The sequence below is a fragment of the Arvicanthis niloticus genome, chromosome 29 (assembly GCF_011762505.2).
Source record: "Arvicanthis niloticus isolate mArvNil1 chromosome 29, mArvNil1.pat.X, whole genome shotgun sequence".
NCBI lineage: Eukaryota > Metazoa > Chordata > Mammalia > Rodentia > Muridae > Arvicanthis > Arvicanthis niloticus.
The window spans coordinates 21131294-21151643 of record NC_133437.1 but is presented as its reverse complement, the minus strand read 5'-3'; the positions used below and the strand labels follow the sequence as shown (position 1 = coordinate 21151643).

Genomic DNA, 20350 nt, shown 5'->3' with positions numbered 1-20350 from the left:
TTATGGTTGGGGGTCACCACAACATGAGGAGCTGTTTTCAAAGGTCTCAGCATTAGGAAGGGTGAGAATCACAGCGTAACCACATCTGCCACTCTAGTGAGAAGGGAGGCCAGGACTTGCATGTTGGTGACATTGTTATTTAGACTGAGACTAGGAAGTCAGGGAGAATGGAACTAGTGGCCACAAGAATGTTATCTTTTACCATTGACATATGACATTGTCATTTATGAACACGTGAGGTCATAGGTTGGACACATTGCTAGGTCGCTTTTAGAAAGGAGTCAGTTTATCAATGTTAAACCATTGAGAGCAGTATTCCAAAGCAGCTCTTCAGTAACCATGCATTAAGATACTGTCTTTGGGTTTTCAGATGAAATCTACATCCCTACTTTAGACAAATGTCTTTAATTATTTTTAGAAACAAAATAGCTATTTATCAGAATAAGCAAATTGACACTCTATTTCACAGGTCGGAGACTATAGTTGACAGACATCGATCAAGTGTACTATGTAGCTTCCAGACATGGTGATTTGTAATATATGAAAAGCAAGCAATTTGAAAATCCATTCTTTCCAGGATTGTACTTTGACTCTTAGAAATTAATAATCAGAAAGTAATAATTAAAAAGGCGAAGCTATATTTGCAAAACTGTTCACTCACATTACTGTTATCCATGGCAGCAAAGAAGGAGGGTGGTTTATAGTCCAAATAACCCACGATAACAGAGAGCCTCAATGAATTATGTCATACCATGATACAGCCGTAAAGACCATAAAGCCATGTGGCAAAGTTCTGTCAATATATGGGCAGTGGGAAGGGACATCAGAGGGCTTATTACGTGCAAGTGTCAGATTAGAAGAGCTTTCAGAGAACTAGTGATTTCACTAGCATGTTAGAACTATGGTCATAAGGTGTTTAAGTTACTCACACACACACAGAGTTGCTATGGCAACAGCACAGGTTTACTCAGGTCTCCGCCCCAGCTTCTTTTCTGCACCATTCACTCTGAGGCTCTCTCAGAAAGGCATCTTTGCTGGTGGGAATTCTGCAGGGCTAAGGTTGGCAGAGTGGCATTTCTGAGGTTCCCAAGTGCTAACCTGGGCCGCCTCTTTGGTCACATCTCTGAAGAAAAGATCAAGGTATTATGTAGAACATAAGATATCTTCTAACCATGTTAGATATCTTCTAACCCAGTTATCTTCTATTTGCTTGTGCCAGGCTTTCCTCTTAGCTGGGGTCAGGAAACTATAATTTGCTAAGTGGATGTGGATTTATGGGCAGCAAAGAGAACAAAAATGTATGGAGCTTTCCATAGGGGTCCAATCTAATAGTGCTTTTTCGTTGTGTATTTGAGATAAGGTCTCACCATCCAGTGGCCAGGCTGGCCACAGAAACTTGCAATCCTCCCACCTCTACCTTCTGAGTGCTGAGAATACAGATGGGCATCACCACTGCTAGTTTAGAGCTGACATATGATCCTGTACCCACCCAAGACCAAACACACCCAAGGTTTCCTGGAGTTCTGATGGCTGTCATGGCTCAATTTGGCAAGAGCTGGACACACCCTTAGGGGCAGAAAATGCTAATTTCTATTATGTTGATGATTCCTGAAATGATCTTACTTGTTGAAAAGGTTCCTGATCTATGTACAGGATATACATATATACACATATCTATATATGCAGATAAGGTAGGTGTGTTTCTACTATAGCATTAGGAAAGGTATTTTCCTATCATCAAAGTCTGGCAGTTACCAGCAGGTGCCCAGCCCTATTTCAGCATGACCTTTCAACAAAGAACTCTTCCAAGAGAGAAAATAACATTTTCCAAGGATTAAAGGGATAAAAAGTAGATAAAAATTCCTCTTGGGAATTTCCAGAAGGTTATCAGGCATACAAGATAATCTTAGAAACCTAGATAATTAGTCTTGGAAGAGAGGTCAAGGTGAAGACTGGTGACAGGCCAGTCCCAGAGATTCTGCGACTTCATCAAAGCAAGAATCTTGAGCCCCATTCCCGTTCTATACTCTGAGAGAGAGCATTCCAGTGAAATGGACTCTGATCACTAGGCCACTTCTACAAACAAGAACTTCAGGGGAGGCCAGCACATCCAGAGACAAAGTCCAAGCTGTTTCATTTGAGGAGAACATTTTATTTTGCAACGCTGAAGAATGAACATAATTTAAACAATAAACCACTATTTAAAACTCATACATGGGAAATTTGTTACTAAAACAGTAAGGGACAAGGAAAACACAATAAAGGAGCTGTAGAGAGTGACAAGGAAAACCCAAGACATTATACCATCGACAAAAACAATGTGTACACTTAATAATCCACTTCATATTATGCACTTAAGCCCGTATACATTCACATTCTGGAGGCCAAGAGGAAGCTTCACCTTTCAACTTATTCTACGTGTATGAGTGTTTTGCCTGCGTGTATGTCCGTTTACCGAGTGTGTGCCTGTGCCTGCAGAGACCAGAAGAGGACATCAGCTCTCCTTGAACTGGAGTTACAGATGGTTGTGAGTTGCCATGAGGATTTTGGGAATTGAACTTGGATACTCTGGAAGAGTAACCAGTACTCTTAACTGCTAAGGCATTTTTCTAGCCCTAAAATCTTTACCGTTCAATGAGATTTGTTAAAATTTAAAATAAGAAAGACAAAAAAATAACAATACTGGCTTTTCGATACACATGGTGTCTACGGTACAGTAGATTGCCCACAGCTTTCATTTTTTCTTCTAACATTTACATATAATTTGTAAACTCTCATCTTAAGTAAATTATAGAGTCTAAATGCAATAAATACTACCCAAAGAACAGTTATTAAACAGTGTTGTACATTCTGAGACTGAGGGAGGGCTCATAGCAAATGGTTTTTGCCAGAATGAATTCTAAAGACTAGCAGGACCCTGCAGGATCCCCAAGGCCAGAGCCAGTGCTTTGGAGAGCTCCCTGAAATACAAGCAGCTCACATTTCGAAGTCCAGAGAAACATGTCCATGGGGAAAGGAAGGCAATACCACTTGTTCTGCCGATCGTCCACTTGAAAACAGCAGGGCAGCATGCGGCAACTTGAGACAGTTCCTAACAGACAGAGACAAGGTCCTTTCTCTGCAGAAAGGCAGAGGACAAGGCAGATGCTACCTGCATATAGCCCCACAGTTTATTTGATGACCAAAGTCATAAAGACATTAAAAAAAAAAAAAGACCTTGTGAGTTTGACCCTGCATGGTAATCAAAGTTCCTCTAATCCTCAGTCCTCATCTAACCCGTTCAACTAGCATGTGAATACACTGTTGGCTGTAGAAGAAACTCCAAATGCCCTGACAGGGTTTTTTCTCACACTGGAATCTGATGGCAGAGTTTCCTGTGACTGCGGCCTCCTGTTGGGCTTCAAAGGCTTGTCTTTAAGCCTCACAATGGACTTGGGAACTGTGTTTATCTTATACTCTCACCAAACTTATAGTTCAAAATTTGTTTCCCCTTCATGTGACATTTCCCTTGAATCTCATAAAAAGTTTCCGAGGAAACCACCACATGCTTGGTGCAGAGAGAACGGAAGCCCATGGAGACCAATATGATGGTTTCTTTAGGACTCACCCACTGACAGACCTGGGCAGCTTCTCTGTAAACAACTCCCCAAACCTGTAATACATCTGTGGGCAGGTGCGCATGTGCAAAGCCTCTGTGTGTGTGTATGTGTGTGTGTGTGTGTGTGTGTGTGTGAACATTCGAGCATGAACGTGCATGCATGTACACATGTGTATGTGTGTGTACACAGATGGGTGTAGGTACCATTGGAGGCTGGAAGGTGGCACTGGATTCCCTACAGCTGGAGTTACAGGCAGCTGGGAGCCACCTGGTGTGGGCGCTGGGAACGGAACTTGGGTCTTCTGTAAGAGCAGCACACGTTCCTAACTGCTGAGCTACCCTGCGGTCCCTCTATAACTTATCATCTCTAGACTTGGTAACCAAAGCATCCAAAGGGTATTGAAAGAGGTGCAAGTGAGTTAAAGAACGGAGCCACAGGACAGTTAGTGCTATGAACCATTAAATACGCTAAGTGCATGGCACACGCAGAGCACACAAACGTAAAATGGTATTTACGTACTTCAGTCTTTCAACTAATCTGATTTTGGCCTCGATGACTACATAATTAAGTAGTTATTGGGGCTCATGTCAAAACACAAGGAATTTTTACCTGAGTTCCACCTGTGTCTCATCCCAGAGACAGTATAAGGCTGCAGCCTGTTCTCAGGGCTCTGGCAGCACAATACACAATACATCCGGTCCCAGTCTGCCTCGGCCCCTCCCCCATCTCTGTGTGTATGTAAAATGATTCTACGTGTGAACATTTGTAAAATAAGGGTAATAATATTCCCTTTGGTGCTCAGTTGAGAAACTGTTGTGCTGACATAGATGATGCAGTAAGAAAGCTGTAAAATCTGAGCCGTATCAAACCTGTACTGTTGTAGTTGTTTTAGTCTGTCTCTTTACACATTGGCTTCTGTTTTCTAAATGTTGTTTTCCAAGCTGTTGTATATTTGGATGGCAGAACAATTTGTAAGACAAATACTTTTTTTTTTTAAAAAAAAAATGTGCATTATTAAAATGTTCTAAGTGAAGCTAATTGTCAACTTTATTAAAGAGGATTGCTTTGTGCCCCCACCTAGTGTAAAATGAATTCAGATCATTACAATCTTAAAAAAAAAAAAAAAAAAAAAAAAAAAAAGCCATTCATGACACTACTGTATAACAAATGCAAAGCTGAATAGAGCTGGGCGTTCCTCTTCCCAGTCCACCCCCAGCTGCCCCCTCTACTTCTCAATCAATCAAACCCTACAAACACCACACCACCAGCACTCCTTCTGCCCTGAATCAGAGAAGTGAGGCACCGAAAGGTAAATTATACTTTGGCAAGCAGACGATCGGACAATTCTTTGAGCTTCTCTGAGGTAGTGGAATCTCTCCTCCTGATACTCTAACAGAAACGTCTGTCTCAGTGGCTGAACTGAGAAAAGGGGAGGGCTGGCTTCAGACTCCCATGCTTTTCAGAGGGAGTGGCTCGTGTGATTAACACACACTCCAAAGTCGCCTTCGGTAGCACAGAAGTAAGAAACAGACAGTTACCACGTTAGGAAGATAAACGCTGTCTCCCAAGGGCACAAGTCATTGCAACTTAGATTTAACTCCTTCATGTATTCTGATAAAGTGCCTGGTGCACTGTTAGGTGTTCAATAAATGTGATATCACGGAGCATTTAGCATCTCTGATTCAGCAAGACGACAAGTGAATCCGGCACTTAAACACCAGCCAACTGTGGGCTGGAAGTCCAGGCATGGAAATCTGTAGAAGTTTCAACCTTGGAAACTATTAAATTCAGATGCTGTTGGGCAAAGCATGTGTGCACAATTCTCTCTCACTTAACTCTTTGTAACAGATACCCTCAGGCCCCTAGTCATCTTAAGATGTGTGGCTTTGGGGTTTCCCTTTGTAATGAACTTCTCTGAAGAGAAAGCAATCAACTTTCTCTGTTGTTCTTCAAGCTTTTCTGCCAGACATTTAATCAAGACAGGGTCTACTTTAGAATCAAACTTATTAGCAAACCAGTGCCCTTCCTTGATGAGCCACCGTAATTCTGCAGCTCCATAAATGCACACACTTCGAAGGTGAGAGCCAGTGCAGTTGGGGTAAAAAAGACCTTCGTAGTAACTCCATTTGACCAGGCGGGTCTTACTCTGCAGGTCAGACACGTCCTGGGATGACCTGGAAACTCCTCCTGGGATTCCTGGTATCCTGATTAAGGTGGCCCAAAAGTGTTCATCAGGAGAGTATGTATCTTTAGACCAGGCAAAAAAGTCTTCAACGAGGGAGCTGTTGAAAATATATTTAACAAATGCTTGACTTAAAACAAAATAGGCACTGCCTACAAAGACCTCAATGTTATGAGGGGGTGCCCCCTTGGAGATGTTTGTCTTTATCGGCAGCTTCATATATTCATAAGGCACCTGTCTGAGCTCATGGTGATAGGTGAACCTCTCCATCTTACTGCTGGGAGGCCTCACTGTCTCTAACATATTCCTTCCTTGGAGTTTTTTCAGCTCTGTCACTAATTCAAAATTTGACTTTAGGGGAAAGTCTTGCCCACATAGGTTGATGACATACTTCCACTGAACGGAAGACTTGAGAAGATCTGATAAGCAATTCCAGTCAGCTTGGAGCCGGGAAATGTGAGCGTACTCCACAGCCTCTAATTTGGAAGCGATGAAGATGTTGGAGAAGCACTTAGCTAGGTTGTTCATGGCAGCTTTGAACGAGTCTGGTGACTTCAGGTCGTAATGGATACAGTAAAGGTTGTGCCGGTTGTAAATAGCACGGATTAGCCGCTCAACCATGATGGCGTCTTTGTGGACGACCAGGGAGTAGGCTATGGGGAAGTCCTCCTCCTCTCTAGAAACCAGCTTCTCGTGGTACTGTCTTAGGGTCTGATAGACGTCACAGTCACTTGTCATCGCCACGACATCACTGTCCTCCAAGTCGATGATTTTCCGCCTTCTGATTTCCAGACTCTTGCCGATTTCCAAAGGCTCGTGCTCGTAGACCCCTGAGCAGTTAACTTCATCCCTGGCTGCATCCTCTGTCTCAGGAAACCTGTTCCTTACAAATGGGGAGGTACTTAGGGAGTATTCGACCAGGTAAATGTCTCTCTGAGGGAAGAGGAGTCTGTCCACATTTAGAAGCTTTAACAAGGAGAACAGCCATAGGGTTAAGAGGAGGATGAAGAGTTTCTGCTGGAGAGTGTGTTTAAAGCAATATCTGAATATCTTCATTCTGCAGAGGAGACAGGGATAGTAACTGTTAATTATCTGATACAAAGAGAAAAATCAATTCAGATTATCCAAAGTTTTACTGGGCAGCACCTACTGCACACCCCACAGAGTGCTGAATGCAAAGATATAGGAAGCGAAGTCCTTGAACAAATACTGAAATGCTGAAATAAAAACAGAGTAAGCCGTGGCACCTTGCGATAGTCAGTGTTAAGTAATGGTAGCTCACTTTGAGAGATGTTGGTTATAAAACATAGGAGATAATAATAACAATCACAGTTGTTTCCTAGTATGGTTGAGGGCTGGTCCCAGGACCTCCAGGAGATGACCAAGATCCACAGATGCCTGCGTTCCTGACATAAAATGGCTTAATATTTGCATATAACCTTTATATCATGTCCTATCTTCCCCTTCTGTTTCTGGGTAATTTATAATACTACTGTACTACTCACACAATACTTGTCTGCATGGATTTATTATAGCACCCGAGGCGGGGAAAATTCAAGTTTTGTTTCTAGGAACTTCCCAGAAGTTTGTTTTTCAGGTTTTTCAAATGAGAGTTTTGCTGAATTTGCAGACAAGTAACCCACAGGTGCAGAAGGCTGGCTACACAATGTGTCACTTGCAGTCTGCATTAGTCTTAGTGTATGTGAGGGACAGTGACTGTGGTTTGGGCAGAAGAGAACTAGGTGACCAAGATGTCCTCAGAAATGCACTTGAGGTCCCCCAAATCATCTAACTTTGGCTTCAGATGCTTCTCCGGTGGAGGCCTGAAGTCTGTCCAGCACTCATTAAGAGTAGAGTTATAAAAACGTCCTTGGGCTTACAGTGTGTGGCCTTGCCTGTGGAAAAGTCAGTGTTCCACAGCTTGAAACAAGAAACCTTGGCCTTGAGCCTCAGTGGCCAAGACTCACTCTGGGTTTGACAGAGCAAAAGCAAAGACCCAACAGTGTACCAAGACCCCTGAACTGGGGCTGCCATTCAACAAAGGTGGGGTGTGGACCTGGCAGCGGGGTGGAGAAGGCAGGTCACATGGAGCGGCCCAGGTCTGCCCACACTGAGCTGAGGGCCTTGAGGATCCTCACCTGGAAACGTCCACCAGGGAACCAGAAAGGCCACCACTCAAGCTTGGGTGAGAGGCAATGGCTGCAGAAAAAATGTCAGCAACATAAACGTGGAACTGCAAATCCTGATGCTTGGGTGAGGACGGAGAAGATGGTGGTGAGCTGAGAAAAGCACACCAGGCAACTACAGAGGGTAGGCTGAGATGTGAGGGTCGGCTGAGATGTGAGGGTCGGCTGAGATGTGAGGGTCGGCTGAGATGTGAGGGTCGGCTGAGATGTGAGGGTCGGCTGAGATATGAGGGTCGGCTGAGATGTTAGGGTCGGCTGAGATGTTAGGGTCGGCTGAGATGTTAGGGTCGGCTGAGATGTGGTCTCAGGGAATAAGATTTGGCAGCACAGGCCAAGGGCGCCATGCCACAGGCTTAGACGCCTGAGCATTCATGTACAGAGGCACTGAGATAAAACAAGGGATGAGAAGTCCACTTCAAGCACACTTTATAGGTCAGGGATCTTAACGGACATCAGTTATCTGTCCCTGTTTTAGTGGGAAGACATTTAAGAAGACCAACACAAGGTTCCTGGAGTCCTTGGGCCATGGTTAACCTAATTTCACATTCACATAAAGAGATAAGGGCCAGCTCTGCCCCTTGCCAGGGCCTCAGCATGCCATCCCTTCCCTTCACGGGTCCCCAGCCCTGGGCTTGGAGAGTCTGAGCTGTTAGGAAGTCAGGACTAGCTGCTCCAAACAGGCCAGTCCCAGAGGACTGCACTAGAGTAGGGGAGGCGCTGGGAGAAGCCCTCTGGAACAGGCTGTGACTCCCTGCTCTGGCTTATTCTGGGGAGGGACAAAGGTGAGTTTCAAAAGACAAAGGGGAGGTGCTGGGACAGCCCAGGCCTGACCCCGAACATCTATCCTGCTCCCAAGGATCTTTTAGGAGGAAAGATTGTCTGGCTGGGGGCGGCCTTTGATTTGAAAGAAGTACCTTCCAGTAGGAGTATCCTGTCCCAAGTCACAATAAAGACACCCGACCTATCCCCAGCACAGCCCTTTAGCTAAAAGCATCCCAGTGTTGGGAAAGGCAAAGTTGGGTGGCCAGGAAAGGGGGGCAGAAGGTGAATACAATCAAAGCACATTGTATAAAATTCACAAAGAACAAGGAAGGGGGTTGCAAAAGTGGAATAAAAAAAAAAAAAAAAAAACAACGGAAAGGAGGCAGGTGGCATGCCCTCTGGTTTTAGTGAGTTCCTGCCAATTACTAAACAGGGGTGTTGGCCTCCTTCCAAGCTGCTGGCCACGCTGAGAAATCAGTTCTGTATCCTGGGTATTACAGAGGGGAAGCTCCCTCAGGAGGTCCCAGACTAAAATCTCCAGCCTTACATGGCACCCTTGTACCTATACACTGGGTTCTGCAGAGACCAGCATGGCCCAAAGAACCACAAGCTTCATGGGTGAAGGTGGCCAGGACAACACCTACAAATTATAGCCCCTTCTATCTTCCTGTCGCCTGCACTGTAGACCTGAGGAAATTCCTGCCACCTCAGGCACAGAGGATGTAAAAGAACCCTGAGGCCCCACACAGGTCAGAAGGGTAGGCTAGGCTAAGCTGGACCTCAAGCTGGCCACACTGTTCCTAGGAGTCCAGCCTATCTCCTCCTGTAAACACGCCAGTGGCTACTTTTCTCTCTAGGCTTATGGGCAGGCAAGCAGTCTGCTGTCTGGGAGTATATAACAGTTACATTATCAATGGCTTCCAATAGAAGAAGGGGATCTCCCCTCTCACCTGGGTGGACTGCGAAGTTGCTTTGGGGAGTCTAGACCACACAGACACAGGTTCCTAGCTATGACAATCACGCCGGAAGAAGATAGTTAAGGCAAGGTTTGACAGCTATAGCTCACACAAATAAGGTCTATAACGATTCAAGCAAAGACCATTCCTCACTAAAGCCCCAACAAGGAAGACACAAGCACTTCCCTATCCACGCTCTTCCCAGGTCTCCCAGGCATCCTAGAGCTCCGAGACAGCAACAATGAATGCCAAGATCCACAGCGACTGAGTGCCGATACCCGCACGCAGGGCCAACGGCAGCAGTCGCCAGCAGCTGTACAACCATCTTTTAAGTCCAGGGCCATCAGAGCAAGAGGGTGCCCCTTTTTCCAGAGAAGAAAGGGGACCTGTAAATCAGGAATAAAAGTACGAAGACTGGGGAGAAAATTAATGAAATTAATTTTCATTAATTAATGAAATTAATTAATTAATTTTCATTAATTAATTAATTCATAAATTAATTAATAAAATTGAGTTTCAGCTGAAGGCTGATGGGATGGCTCACTGGTGAAGAGCACTAGCCGCTCTTCCGGAGGGTGCAGGTAGATTCCTACCACCCATTTGGAAGCTTACAACTCTCTGTTACTCCATGTCCAGAGGATCCAATGTCCTCTTTGGGCCTCAGAGGGCACTGCACACATGTGATGCACAGACCTACATGTAGGAAAAACACCCATACACATAAAATAAAGATAAAATCTCAAAAAAGAAAAAAAAAAAAGAATTTCACCTGTATAGTGCACTCTGGGAACTTACAGAGCTTGCCAGACACTGGAGAGAAAGAGATGGAAGTGGTGGGCTTTAGGATGCCACAGAGCTGGGCTTGAGGACCCTGGAAGAACACTCAGTAGCTGTGTCTAGGTGACCTCTCTGAAGGTCAGTGTTTTATTCAATATGGGATTCAGAAAGCCAGTCTCTCTCCCCCCCCACCTAGTGCCCGGCATCTTAAATTGTATGCTGCATATGAGGTCACATAGCTGATTATGGAGTTCATGAAAAATTTAGTTACAATAAAAGATTTATGAAACCTTCCCTTACTTATAAGGCCCTTTCTTACCCATGGCTAGCTTGCTTAACACATCCTGAAACTTTTTCAGTGCACTAATTATACAGGATTCACTGAGTTTATCTATCTTAAAAGATTGACTTCTACTTTGTATATATATATATATATATATATATATATATATATATATATATATATATATATGAATAGGGTTATGTACACAGGAATGCCAAGTGCCCACAGAGGCCAGAAGAGGGCCCGCATCTCTTGGAGCTGGAGTTACAAGAAGTTGTGAGCAGCCTGATGGTGGGTTCTGGGAACTGAACTCAGGTTCTCTGCAAGGGCAGTATTTGCTCTTAACCACGGAGCCATCTTACTCCAAACTAGCTTTTAAATAGAGAATCTGTAAGGTTTAAAGCTAGGTTTTATGTAGACAATGTTAAGAACATGGCTGTCCTAGCCCTCTTCTGATCAAGATAGGAGGTAGCAATGTTCTGAGGACGGATGGCAAGCACTTCTTTAAGCCCAGACTTGTTTATTGCCTTTGTTTTCTAGCACTGGAGATGCAGCCCAGGACCTCAGGTAAGCTAGGCCCAGCTCTACTGCGTCCAGCTCCACTGCCCATCTTCCCACTCTACCCCTCAAGCCTCAGTACAAATCCAGTATTTTACAATCAGTGCCTGACAGCCTCCATCCCGAACTCTGTGCTAACTTAATAGCACTGTTGTGGACATGGACTTACTCAGAACGCTGTTCCAACTCAGTCCCTTCAATAGACTAATGAGTTGGTAACTGCCGATGTCTCTTATGAGAGAAGAGACTGTGGTACATGAGACAAATAAACTCTTACCCAAGAGCAAGGGCAGAAATCTCTCCTTAGGGAGACTTCTCCATGATGGTGAGCCCGAAGCTTCATGGGGCCCTACCAGCACCTCCCTGGGTATTTTTCCTTTAGTGTGTTCAAGTCCTGGCAGGTGAGCAGGGATGCCTGATCCTCATGAGTAATGAGCTTTCTTCTTACTCCAAGTCTTTCCAACTTTAAATTCATTTTTACCAGGGTCTCAATTTAAAAAGAAAATCTGCAAAAACCTTAAACTGTTCAAGGTTCTGATGTGAAAAATGCTGGAGCTTGGCGCCAGAAAGTCTTGCTCTCAGACCTCCTACTGTACAGCCTCCTGTGTAACCCCATTGCTTGGCTATACGAAGAAAAATTCTCCATATTTCCCATAATGGTTTAGGTCTTGACTGATGCTCCCATTAGAAGTCTTACATAACTGTATTGAAACAGAGACAAATGAATTCCACTCATGACAAACCATACCAGTCTGAGAAAGAATCTGCATTGGAGAATTAACCTATGGGGTCCTAGGTGATTTGTCACATTTCCCTCCAAGGCCCCAGGCCCAGGTCAATCAATGGGCTGACTGAGAGATAAACCAATATTCAGCAGTAGGATCCTTCAGAGGAGGAGGAACAAGCTAATTTTAGGGATCCAGTCACCAGTGATGCCTGGCTCACAGCTTGTCGCTATGCAGTTGGGGCTGAGAATTCCTAAATATTTTAGAAAACTTTCTGGATGTTCCCTTGAGGCAGAGAGCATTCCCTCAAGGCACCCACCCTTGTTTTATTATGTGTCAACTTGAAAAATAGGATATGAAAAGCTTATTAACTTGGGAATGTCAGAATATTTTTCTAAAGCCTTACAAAGGAGAGTCATTATTTATCACATAAGGACAGGAATATAAAGATGAATATACTAAAAAGAGAAACAAAAATGAATAAAAACCCAAATCTCCTCCTAGACAGAGGGACCCTGATGGCCAGTAGCTGTAGAAGCTATTTTGCTACCACAGAACCCAGCCTCAGTGAGACCACGGATTCTCCATGAAGGCTTGCTCATGTGCAAACACAGAAACATTCTGGCCTGGGACCATTAGGTGGGAGGGTGACTCAGCTCTGGTGTAGTTCCGTAACGCCTCCACAGTACCACAAGAGCTGTGCTAAAGAGTCTAAAGAGTCAGCAGACAAGGTTCTCCATGGACTTTCACTCTTTGTTCTAGTCTAGAAGGAATATTGTCGAGGCAAATAGCTGTCACAGTGTGAAGCAGGTAAACACAGCACCTATATGAAATACAAGAGCCTCATGGCCAGGCTGATAATGCAATGTGAAGACAGCCAGCCCTGGAGAGGCAAGTAATTACAGTCTTTACAAGGAAAAGACAAGGGGTTTTCATTCTCATTCATAAAACAAACAAACAACAAAACAACCAAACTCAAAAAGTCAGAGAAGCTGGTAGTGAAAAACAGAGCTCGCACTGCGGTGCTCCATACCTTAGCAAGACCTTCCATGGACAGCATGTCCTTCATGCCCGCCTCTTAACGGCAGCCTCACTGTGCAGGCTCTGTCCTACACAACATTCTATGTGACCAGTCCCAGTCTCACCCGACTCTGTAAAATGTTAAAGGCTCACTGACAGCGGCAAACATGCTTCCCAACAGAACACCACCACTATTTAAATAAAAGAGTTCCTTCTTCTAGGTCCTTTCCTGTTGGGCCTTGGATGAGGTAACTCCATTTAACCTGTTACCTTCAGTCACGTAGGACACAGGTAGAGGGCGTGATTAACAAGTCTCTACCTCCAGAGATTTAAATATTAATGAATTATCAAAAGGCCAGGGGCGTAGCTAATTAAGTTATTCCCTCCCCTTTTTCCTTCCCTATAAAATGAGACTCCCCTGGCCTTTGGCGGGGGAAGCGCGTGCCACTTATATCCATTTACCATGTCATGAACAATAAAGCTTTGGAAAACCGGACTCCACGTGTCGCCTGATCTGCCACTGCCAGGTTCCCAGCCTTTGGAAACTTGAGCCATCCACCACCAGCCCGCTGAGGTTGTATCAATGTGGGATCCTCCGCTGGCGGCGTGGGAAGCCCGCCCGGGACCCTGATGCCAGACCACCGCGGGACCGGCTGCCGGACTCCCTCCCCCCACCCCCCTGTGAGATTTCTTCCCCACACTTTCCACCAACACTTAGTTACACCTACAATCCCCAAAGAACTAAATGTAGAGTCTTAAACCCGAAAGGGGTTTAATGGTGACTAGGTTCACAGCCCTCCCTGAAAGAAGCCAGAGCTTCACGTCAGTCCTGGGAATGTTGGGAACACATTTTCTCCATTACATATGTGTCTTAGTCTGCTCCTGTTGCTATGACAAAATACCATAAAATGGGGAGTTTATCGATAACAGAATGTTTCTCATGGTCCTGAAAGCTGGGAAGCCATGATCAAAGTTCAGACTCACATCTAGTGATGACACTTTACTGTTGTGCTCTCCCATGGCAGAGTCAGAAGGGCGCACATGTGGGAGTTGTGAACAGCTTCCCCACACCTCTTACAAGGTCACTAATTTTGTGTGACACTGCCCTAAGGCGTTACTAGCCTCCTATACCTCTTAATTCTATCACATTGGCAGTTAAGTTTCAACATGACTTTAGGAAGGACACATTCAGATTTTAGAGATATACATCCAGCCAATTGTTGTCCATCAAGGGACTCAATAGTGGGTAGGATCCCCAGTCCCTTATAAGGGTTCTTCATGGTGGCATCCAGCACAACCTGGGTCCCTATTCCTCGCTACTAAGATAGTTTTGACCAAAGTCAACAAAATTCTCCATGTTGTCAGTATTGCACGATATTTGGTCATATTGTGAACCCCAAGTCTGTGAACTGGGAAAATATTGTTGTGGTATGGTTCAGCCCTAGCGCACACCTTTAACTCAAGAGCTTTCTGTAAACAAGAGCTAAATAAAGTCAAAGATGGGTCAAGAGGCAGATGGCTGCTTAACCATCTGACAGGCAGTGAACATAAGAAAACCTAGGAAAGAGAAGGAGGGTCTTTGAGTTGAAGGGTATTTAAGACAGCGTGGAGAAGGAGCCTTTTCCTTCTGTGATGTCGGTGAAGCAGGAAGGTCAGTTAGGCGCTTTCTCTATCTCTCTCTAGAAGGTTTTCACCCCAGCGTCTGACTCCTGAGTCTGCATGGGTAAAATGGAACAGTTGGGATTTTGTTTTTTTAAAACAATATGTTGGAATCCCTGGAGACACCTTTGTCCCTTCTTATTGGTCTAGAATGTCAGTATTATTTGCCTTTTCTTTTCTTTTTTTTTTTTCTTTTTGGTTTTTCGAGACAGGGTTTCTCTGTGTAGTCCTGGCTGTCCTGGAACTCACTCTGTAGACCAGGCTAGCCTCGAACTCAAAAATCTGCCTGCCTCTGCCTCCCAAGTGCTGGGATTAAAGGCGTGTGCCACCACCGCCTGGCTAATTTGCCTTTTCTTACTTATACTATTCAGAAAATCATTATTCCTGTTTTTCAAGATGAGAAAATGAGTCACAGGAAATATGTAATGTACTTTAGTTTGTAATATATAGAAGCGCCAGGAATTTCAACTATGGCCCATTTATCATCATCCACAGCTCAGCCCCGCCCTTCCAGTCTCTCAGTGATCTGAAGGCACCCAGAGTCATGAATGATGTTACAAGGATGTACTAAGCCTGCTTAAGAAATACTAAGTTACACAAAGTAGAATTTAGTTAATGGAACACCCCTGGTTTTCTTATCAGGAAAAGCTAATTCTGCCTTGGCTAACAGCCGTGTGGGAAAAACATCCCTGGTCTGTTGTTGGTGGAACAATATTTTACATTTTAAATCTCTCCATTCATCCAAAAAACCCCAAACTTTCAGATTTCTGTCCCCGTGAAACATGTTTAATTGCTCCAAGACTAACCTGGACCATGTAACTGTATAAGGTGACGGCGGTTTCTGTTCAGGGCTGGCTCCTTTCTGTGCATTAGCCAGAGACAGATGTGTGCTTATATTAAAGAGTCTTTATTAATCTCTAGGTGGTGGAGAGGTTTCATACTGGGAAGGCATACTAACCCTATACTGTAGGAATATGGGTCCATACCCAAAATGAATTTCTGAGCCATACCCCATTTCCCGCTCTGTCGGGGCCACTCCAATCCAAGCCACATCAACTTCGGCTGCATGAGAAACAGTCTCCCACACAGTTCCCTTGTTTTTTTCTAGTCCATTCCTTAGGAGTAAATAAGCCACGGCCCTCCACACCTGCTCCCTATTGGCCAAACCCTTCCATGAGAACGAATCAGCAGCCTTTTTTGTGCAAGCACGACTTGTCCTTCCACGCTCTCATGAGCTCTGGGTGACTCCGGTCTTCTGAAGCCTTCTAGAGAACTCCAGTCTCTTCTTGGCCTCAGGATCTGTGTTCTGGTTGCTCCTCAATGTGAGCTACTTTTCCCTAGACCCTGGCCTGCTAGGGTTCTCAAGCTGTAGAAAACAAAGATTCCATTTCCTTGTGTTCTCTCTGATTACCCTTTTCAGCTCTCTCCAGCCTACCCACACTCCTGTCCTCTAACCCCTGCTCCCAGGGGTTAATGGCTCCCAGCCATTGCCACAGCCCATTTGTGCTGGTTTATAATCCGTCTTCAGATAGGAACACGAGGTCCTGGATGGGTTACTCTTCCATCTCCAGCACCAAGCACATTCATTCCTGGTACACTGCAGTTGTTTGGCCGTACAACGCCAAAAGACCCACATTCAAGTCTGGGTCTGCTATCTAAAGCTTCCCCAAGAGACCAGCATGGTATTAATCACGGGCAAGTCTTTATGCCCCAAGTATTAAGCAGGATAATAGTCTTTCTGTCCTACAATGCTATCGTGACGACCCCATGACACAACGCCTGTGAAAGACCTATAGGAGAAAGAGGGTGGTCTGCAAATGTCAGGTTTTAGGACCGCCATAAGAAGAATGGTTTCCTGGGGAAACCCAGAGCCAATTCTTTGTTCGTTTTTATTTTCCCCTGTACTTAACATTCTAAATCATTATTCATTCTTTACTCTTTTGGCAACATTGTTTTTGTTGACAGTAATCTTCAACTGAAGGCTTGGAATTCTCCCTGGGGGCTTCAGAGTTATGAAGACCCAGACCTTCCCCGATTGTGAGAGACAGGAAGATCGTTGCTGTAGTTAATGTTTAGAGGTGGTTCCTCATTTCTTTTGAAAGAATGTGTGCCAAAGAATCTCACCCAAAGGTGCCTGGGAGTACACTTAACCCCTCACCAGCAGAGGCCCAGCAGCACCAGTGCCCCATGTGGCAGTGCCAGTGCCAGATGTTCTGTGTAGCTAGCAGAAGCTACAGACCTCTCCTCTCAGTGCCCAATCTTTTAGGGGTGACTCTCTGTGGTGGCTCTGTATTGATCTCAGTTTGGAAATGTCACTCCAAAGGAGCACAGAACCAGCAAAGCCATCCTGAGGTTTTTACAGCCATGTGAACACAGAAAACATCCCCAGCCAGGGTCTTTGCAGAACCCTGTCACAAAGCTCATATGTCCAGTGACACTGTCTCAGCATGGTTAACTAGGCTCTATTTGAGGCCAGGGTGTGTTACTACTGACAGGTTTCTTGCTCAGTAGTTTGCTTCAGAATGAGTATATGAAGGGTCTGACTGTTATCTTTTAAAAATAGTTACTCTACCTGCAAAACAGCAAGAACAGAGGCCTCAATGGAAACACAGGACATGAAAGTCACTCTCCACACTGATTCTTTAGATCTATTCTGCCTGCAGTGCCTTTTTCAGAGTCTTTTGGGTCTAGGGAGAGTTACAAGGTGTGTAAGATTACATGGGAAATATGTGACTCCTATCAAGACGCTTTGACCAGACCGAGTGGTCCCTCAAGGTCATGCGAAATCTGGGTCATAGCAGCGTAACAAAGGTGCACAGAAATCAGCTGCTGTTCTGCAGTTACAGCAATCTGGGCGGTCAGCTTGACTCTTGGTTTCCTCTTATGTCTCAAGGTAAGGAGCAGAAGAAGCTGCTTACCACCCAGCCAGCAAGGTCACCTCGATGCCAAGAACTCTAGCAGGAGCTAAGATGCCAGAGACCACGAAGCCAGTGAAATTTCCAGTTCTTAACACTTGAGACCCTTATGAAGTAAAATGTTGAGTTTTTCTCTAAATATTTTTTTAGAAAGGATTCCCCAAATACCTATGCCCTCAAATGTCAGTTGGATGGCAGCCTGCATGCCATGCTATGCCTGCCTGGCACAAAAGACTGAAGAAGAGGGGCTGGTCAAAACCCAGACCTTCGCCCTGAGTTTCTTTCTTTCCTCACCTTCTGTCCTCCTCACTGAGGTTAGGAACAATGAAAACCAAGCTGCCTTTGAAGTTCCATGTTCTAACCTTAAAATGTGGGTCAAAATTTGTTGCTGCTGCTGCTGCTGCTGCTGCTGCTGCTGCTGTTGTGAATGTATGCATTCTTGCATGTGCATGCAAAGGCCACAGGATAGCAGGTGTTCTCCATGGGTCTGATTGTAACTGATTTGATGCAGGATCTCTCACTGAAATGGAAGCCTGCTATTTCAACTAATGCTGGCCATTGAGCACTGGGGTCCAGCTCTCTGTGCCGCCCAGTGCTGGTTACAGGTGCATACAGTCATGCCTGGCTTATTTGGTTTCACATGAATAGTGGGGATTTGAACTCAGGTCCTCAGGTCTACCTGCTCTTACCCACTTAGCCACCCACCCCAAGCCCTTGTCTATTTTTTTTTTTAAATGAACTTTACTGTGTCAGAAAGAAAAGACCTTTCCTCATCCAAGGTGTGCAGATGTGAGCCTCTCTGTCCCCATAGATCTCTGGAAGCATTTATTTTGGTATCATAGAGTCAACTCCATATTTTACTCCCCTAAATTACCTCCTTAAAGACTCTGCAGCCAGCTGAAGATGTGTGAATAACTCATTTCCACGTGTGCATTTATGCCCTTAAATAACGGTATGGTGGAGGAAGGTGTGTGTGTGCACATGTGTGTGTATACACTTGTGCTGCTGCACATGTGCAAATGAGTATTGTAAATATGCATGGGGTGTCTGTGCATGTTACATGTGGCACACACACATGCACACACACAGACATGTGAGCGTACACACATATCCCCCCAATACAACCCCCCCAATACACACACACACACACACACACACACACACACACACACACACACGTGTAGGCATGTGCCAAGGCTCATACGGCAGCAAGGCTTGGGCCTCTGCCATTTCTGACAATGATTCCCTGATTCATATCTTTTTGTTCCCAAGCTTTCTTTATAATGCAGTTATTTACAGGCATAAATGCACATGTGAAAACCTGTATGTGTGTCATGCACACATGTGCATAGACATTCACACACACATACTCCCAGGCATTTGCACATATGCATATGCACAGAGGCAGACACGTGTGTGCACACACATACCTCCACACGCACACATGTGTGTGCTAAGGTGGGCACCTCTGTCATGATTGCACGGTTCAGCCAAAGATCTGCTGGCTTAAAATATGCAAACTGCCCTGAAATCCTGTACATAAGTTCCATAAATACTAAGTTCAAATCCAGGAACTCAAAACTAAGTGGGGAGGGATAGAAGAAAATCCACGGTGCGTGGGTCAGTATGGCCAAGATAGAAAGTTCCAAAGCAGAGCTTTTAACCTTTGCAGACGCCCAATCCAGAAAATCCCATGGCAACTGTGCAACAGGCATCCCTGGCAAGGCAGCACGGGAACCACAGTTCCCACAGGTTACAGCAGGCTGTAACACACAGGTGACATGGTAGAGAAACACAAGGCTTGCTTAGCCTACTGAATGTTTAAGCATGTAGTTGTACACAAAGCAGAAGCCAACACCCCGAGCAGATTTCCTGACAGACAGTGATGTGGTCAGTGCCACAACAGAGACATGATAACATTCAGAGCCAGCACAATAGGGAAGACTCTGGCAGGCCGCCAAACCCTCAACAGTTATCCCCCCTTCTTCTCTCAGAGTGTCCCTTTACTGCTGGCCACAGAAATGGACAACTCTGAAAACATTCTTCCTACCTCTCATATAGAAGAGCCAGTGTTGTAAAGAATCTGAGGTTGGGGGGAACATGGTCCTCAGCAGGAAGAATGCCTTGCTTCTCCCATTTTCTCTCTTCTATCTTTCTGCTTGGAACTCTAGCAAGATGCTAAAGCCATTCTGACAGAGATAGTATAGACCAAGAGACGACTGGTCTCTCAGTCTCCAGCTCCTCAAGCCTCTGAGCCGACAGTAGCAGAGACACCCCTGAGCTTTGGCTAGATGAGAAATACAAGCCCTCACACATTTAGGAAACTTGCACTCTGAAAGATGAACACAGGAAGAGGGTAACGATGCTTCTTCTCTCTTTCTCAAATGAACTTTAAACGAGGTCGAAGTGAGAACTTGCTCAGCAGCACGGTCCTGTAGATAGTCAAGTGCAAAAATATGTCTCAAATATGCTGAACTTCTCATCCGTCTAAATTTGGAGGTAGATGGAGGCTTTAGGTAAACATCTGAAGGAAGACAGCCTGCAAGATTTACCAAATTAACTCCAGCGCTGGCAAGAACTGCAGTTGGCTGCCGAGGCTTCCTTAAACACCCGCCAGCACAGGGCGAGCCGGCTCTGTATGGCTGTTAGTCACTGGTAATAGTCCACACAGTGTCCAGCATCACCCAGTATGTGGGCTCCCTTCTTGAGAGGTTCTTATCTCACAGGG

General features: G+C 45.0%; 1 protein-coding gene across 7 annotated transcripts in view; it reads right to left on the bottom strand.

Annotated features, from left to right (window-relative positions):
• Positions 1-2131: 2131 nt before the first annotated feature.
• Gcnt4 (glucosaminyl (N-acetyl) transferase 4) overlaps positions 2132-20350 on the bottom strand; it is a 28001-nt gene continuing 9782 nt past the window's right edge. For all 7 annotated transcript variants that reach the window (XM_076927226.1, XM_076927225.1, XM_076927221.1 and 4 more), the window contains one exon: positions 2132-6838. In XM_076927226.1, coding sequence (XP_076783341.1) covers positions 5431-6837 — 1407 coding nt within the window. In that variant the 5' untranslated portion in view covers position 6838 and the 3' untranslated portion in view covers positions 2132-5430. The remainder of the gene's footprint in view (positions 6839-20350) is intronic.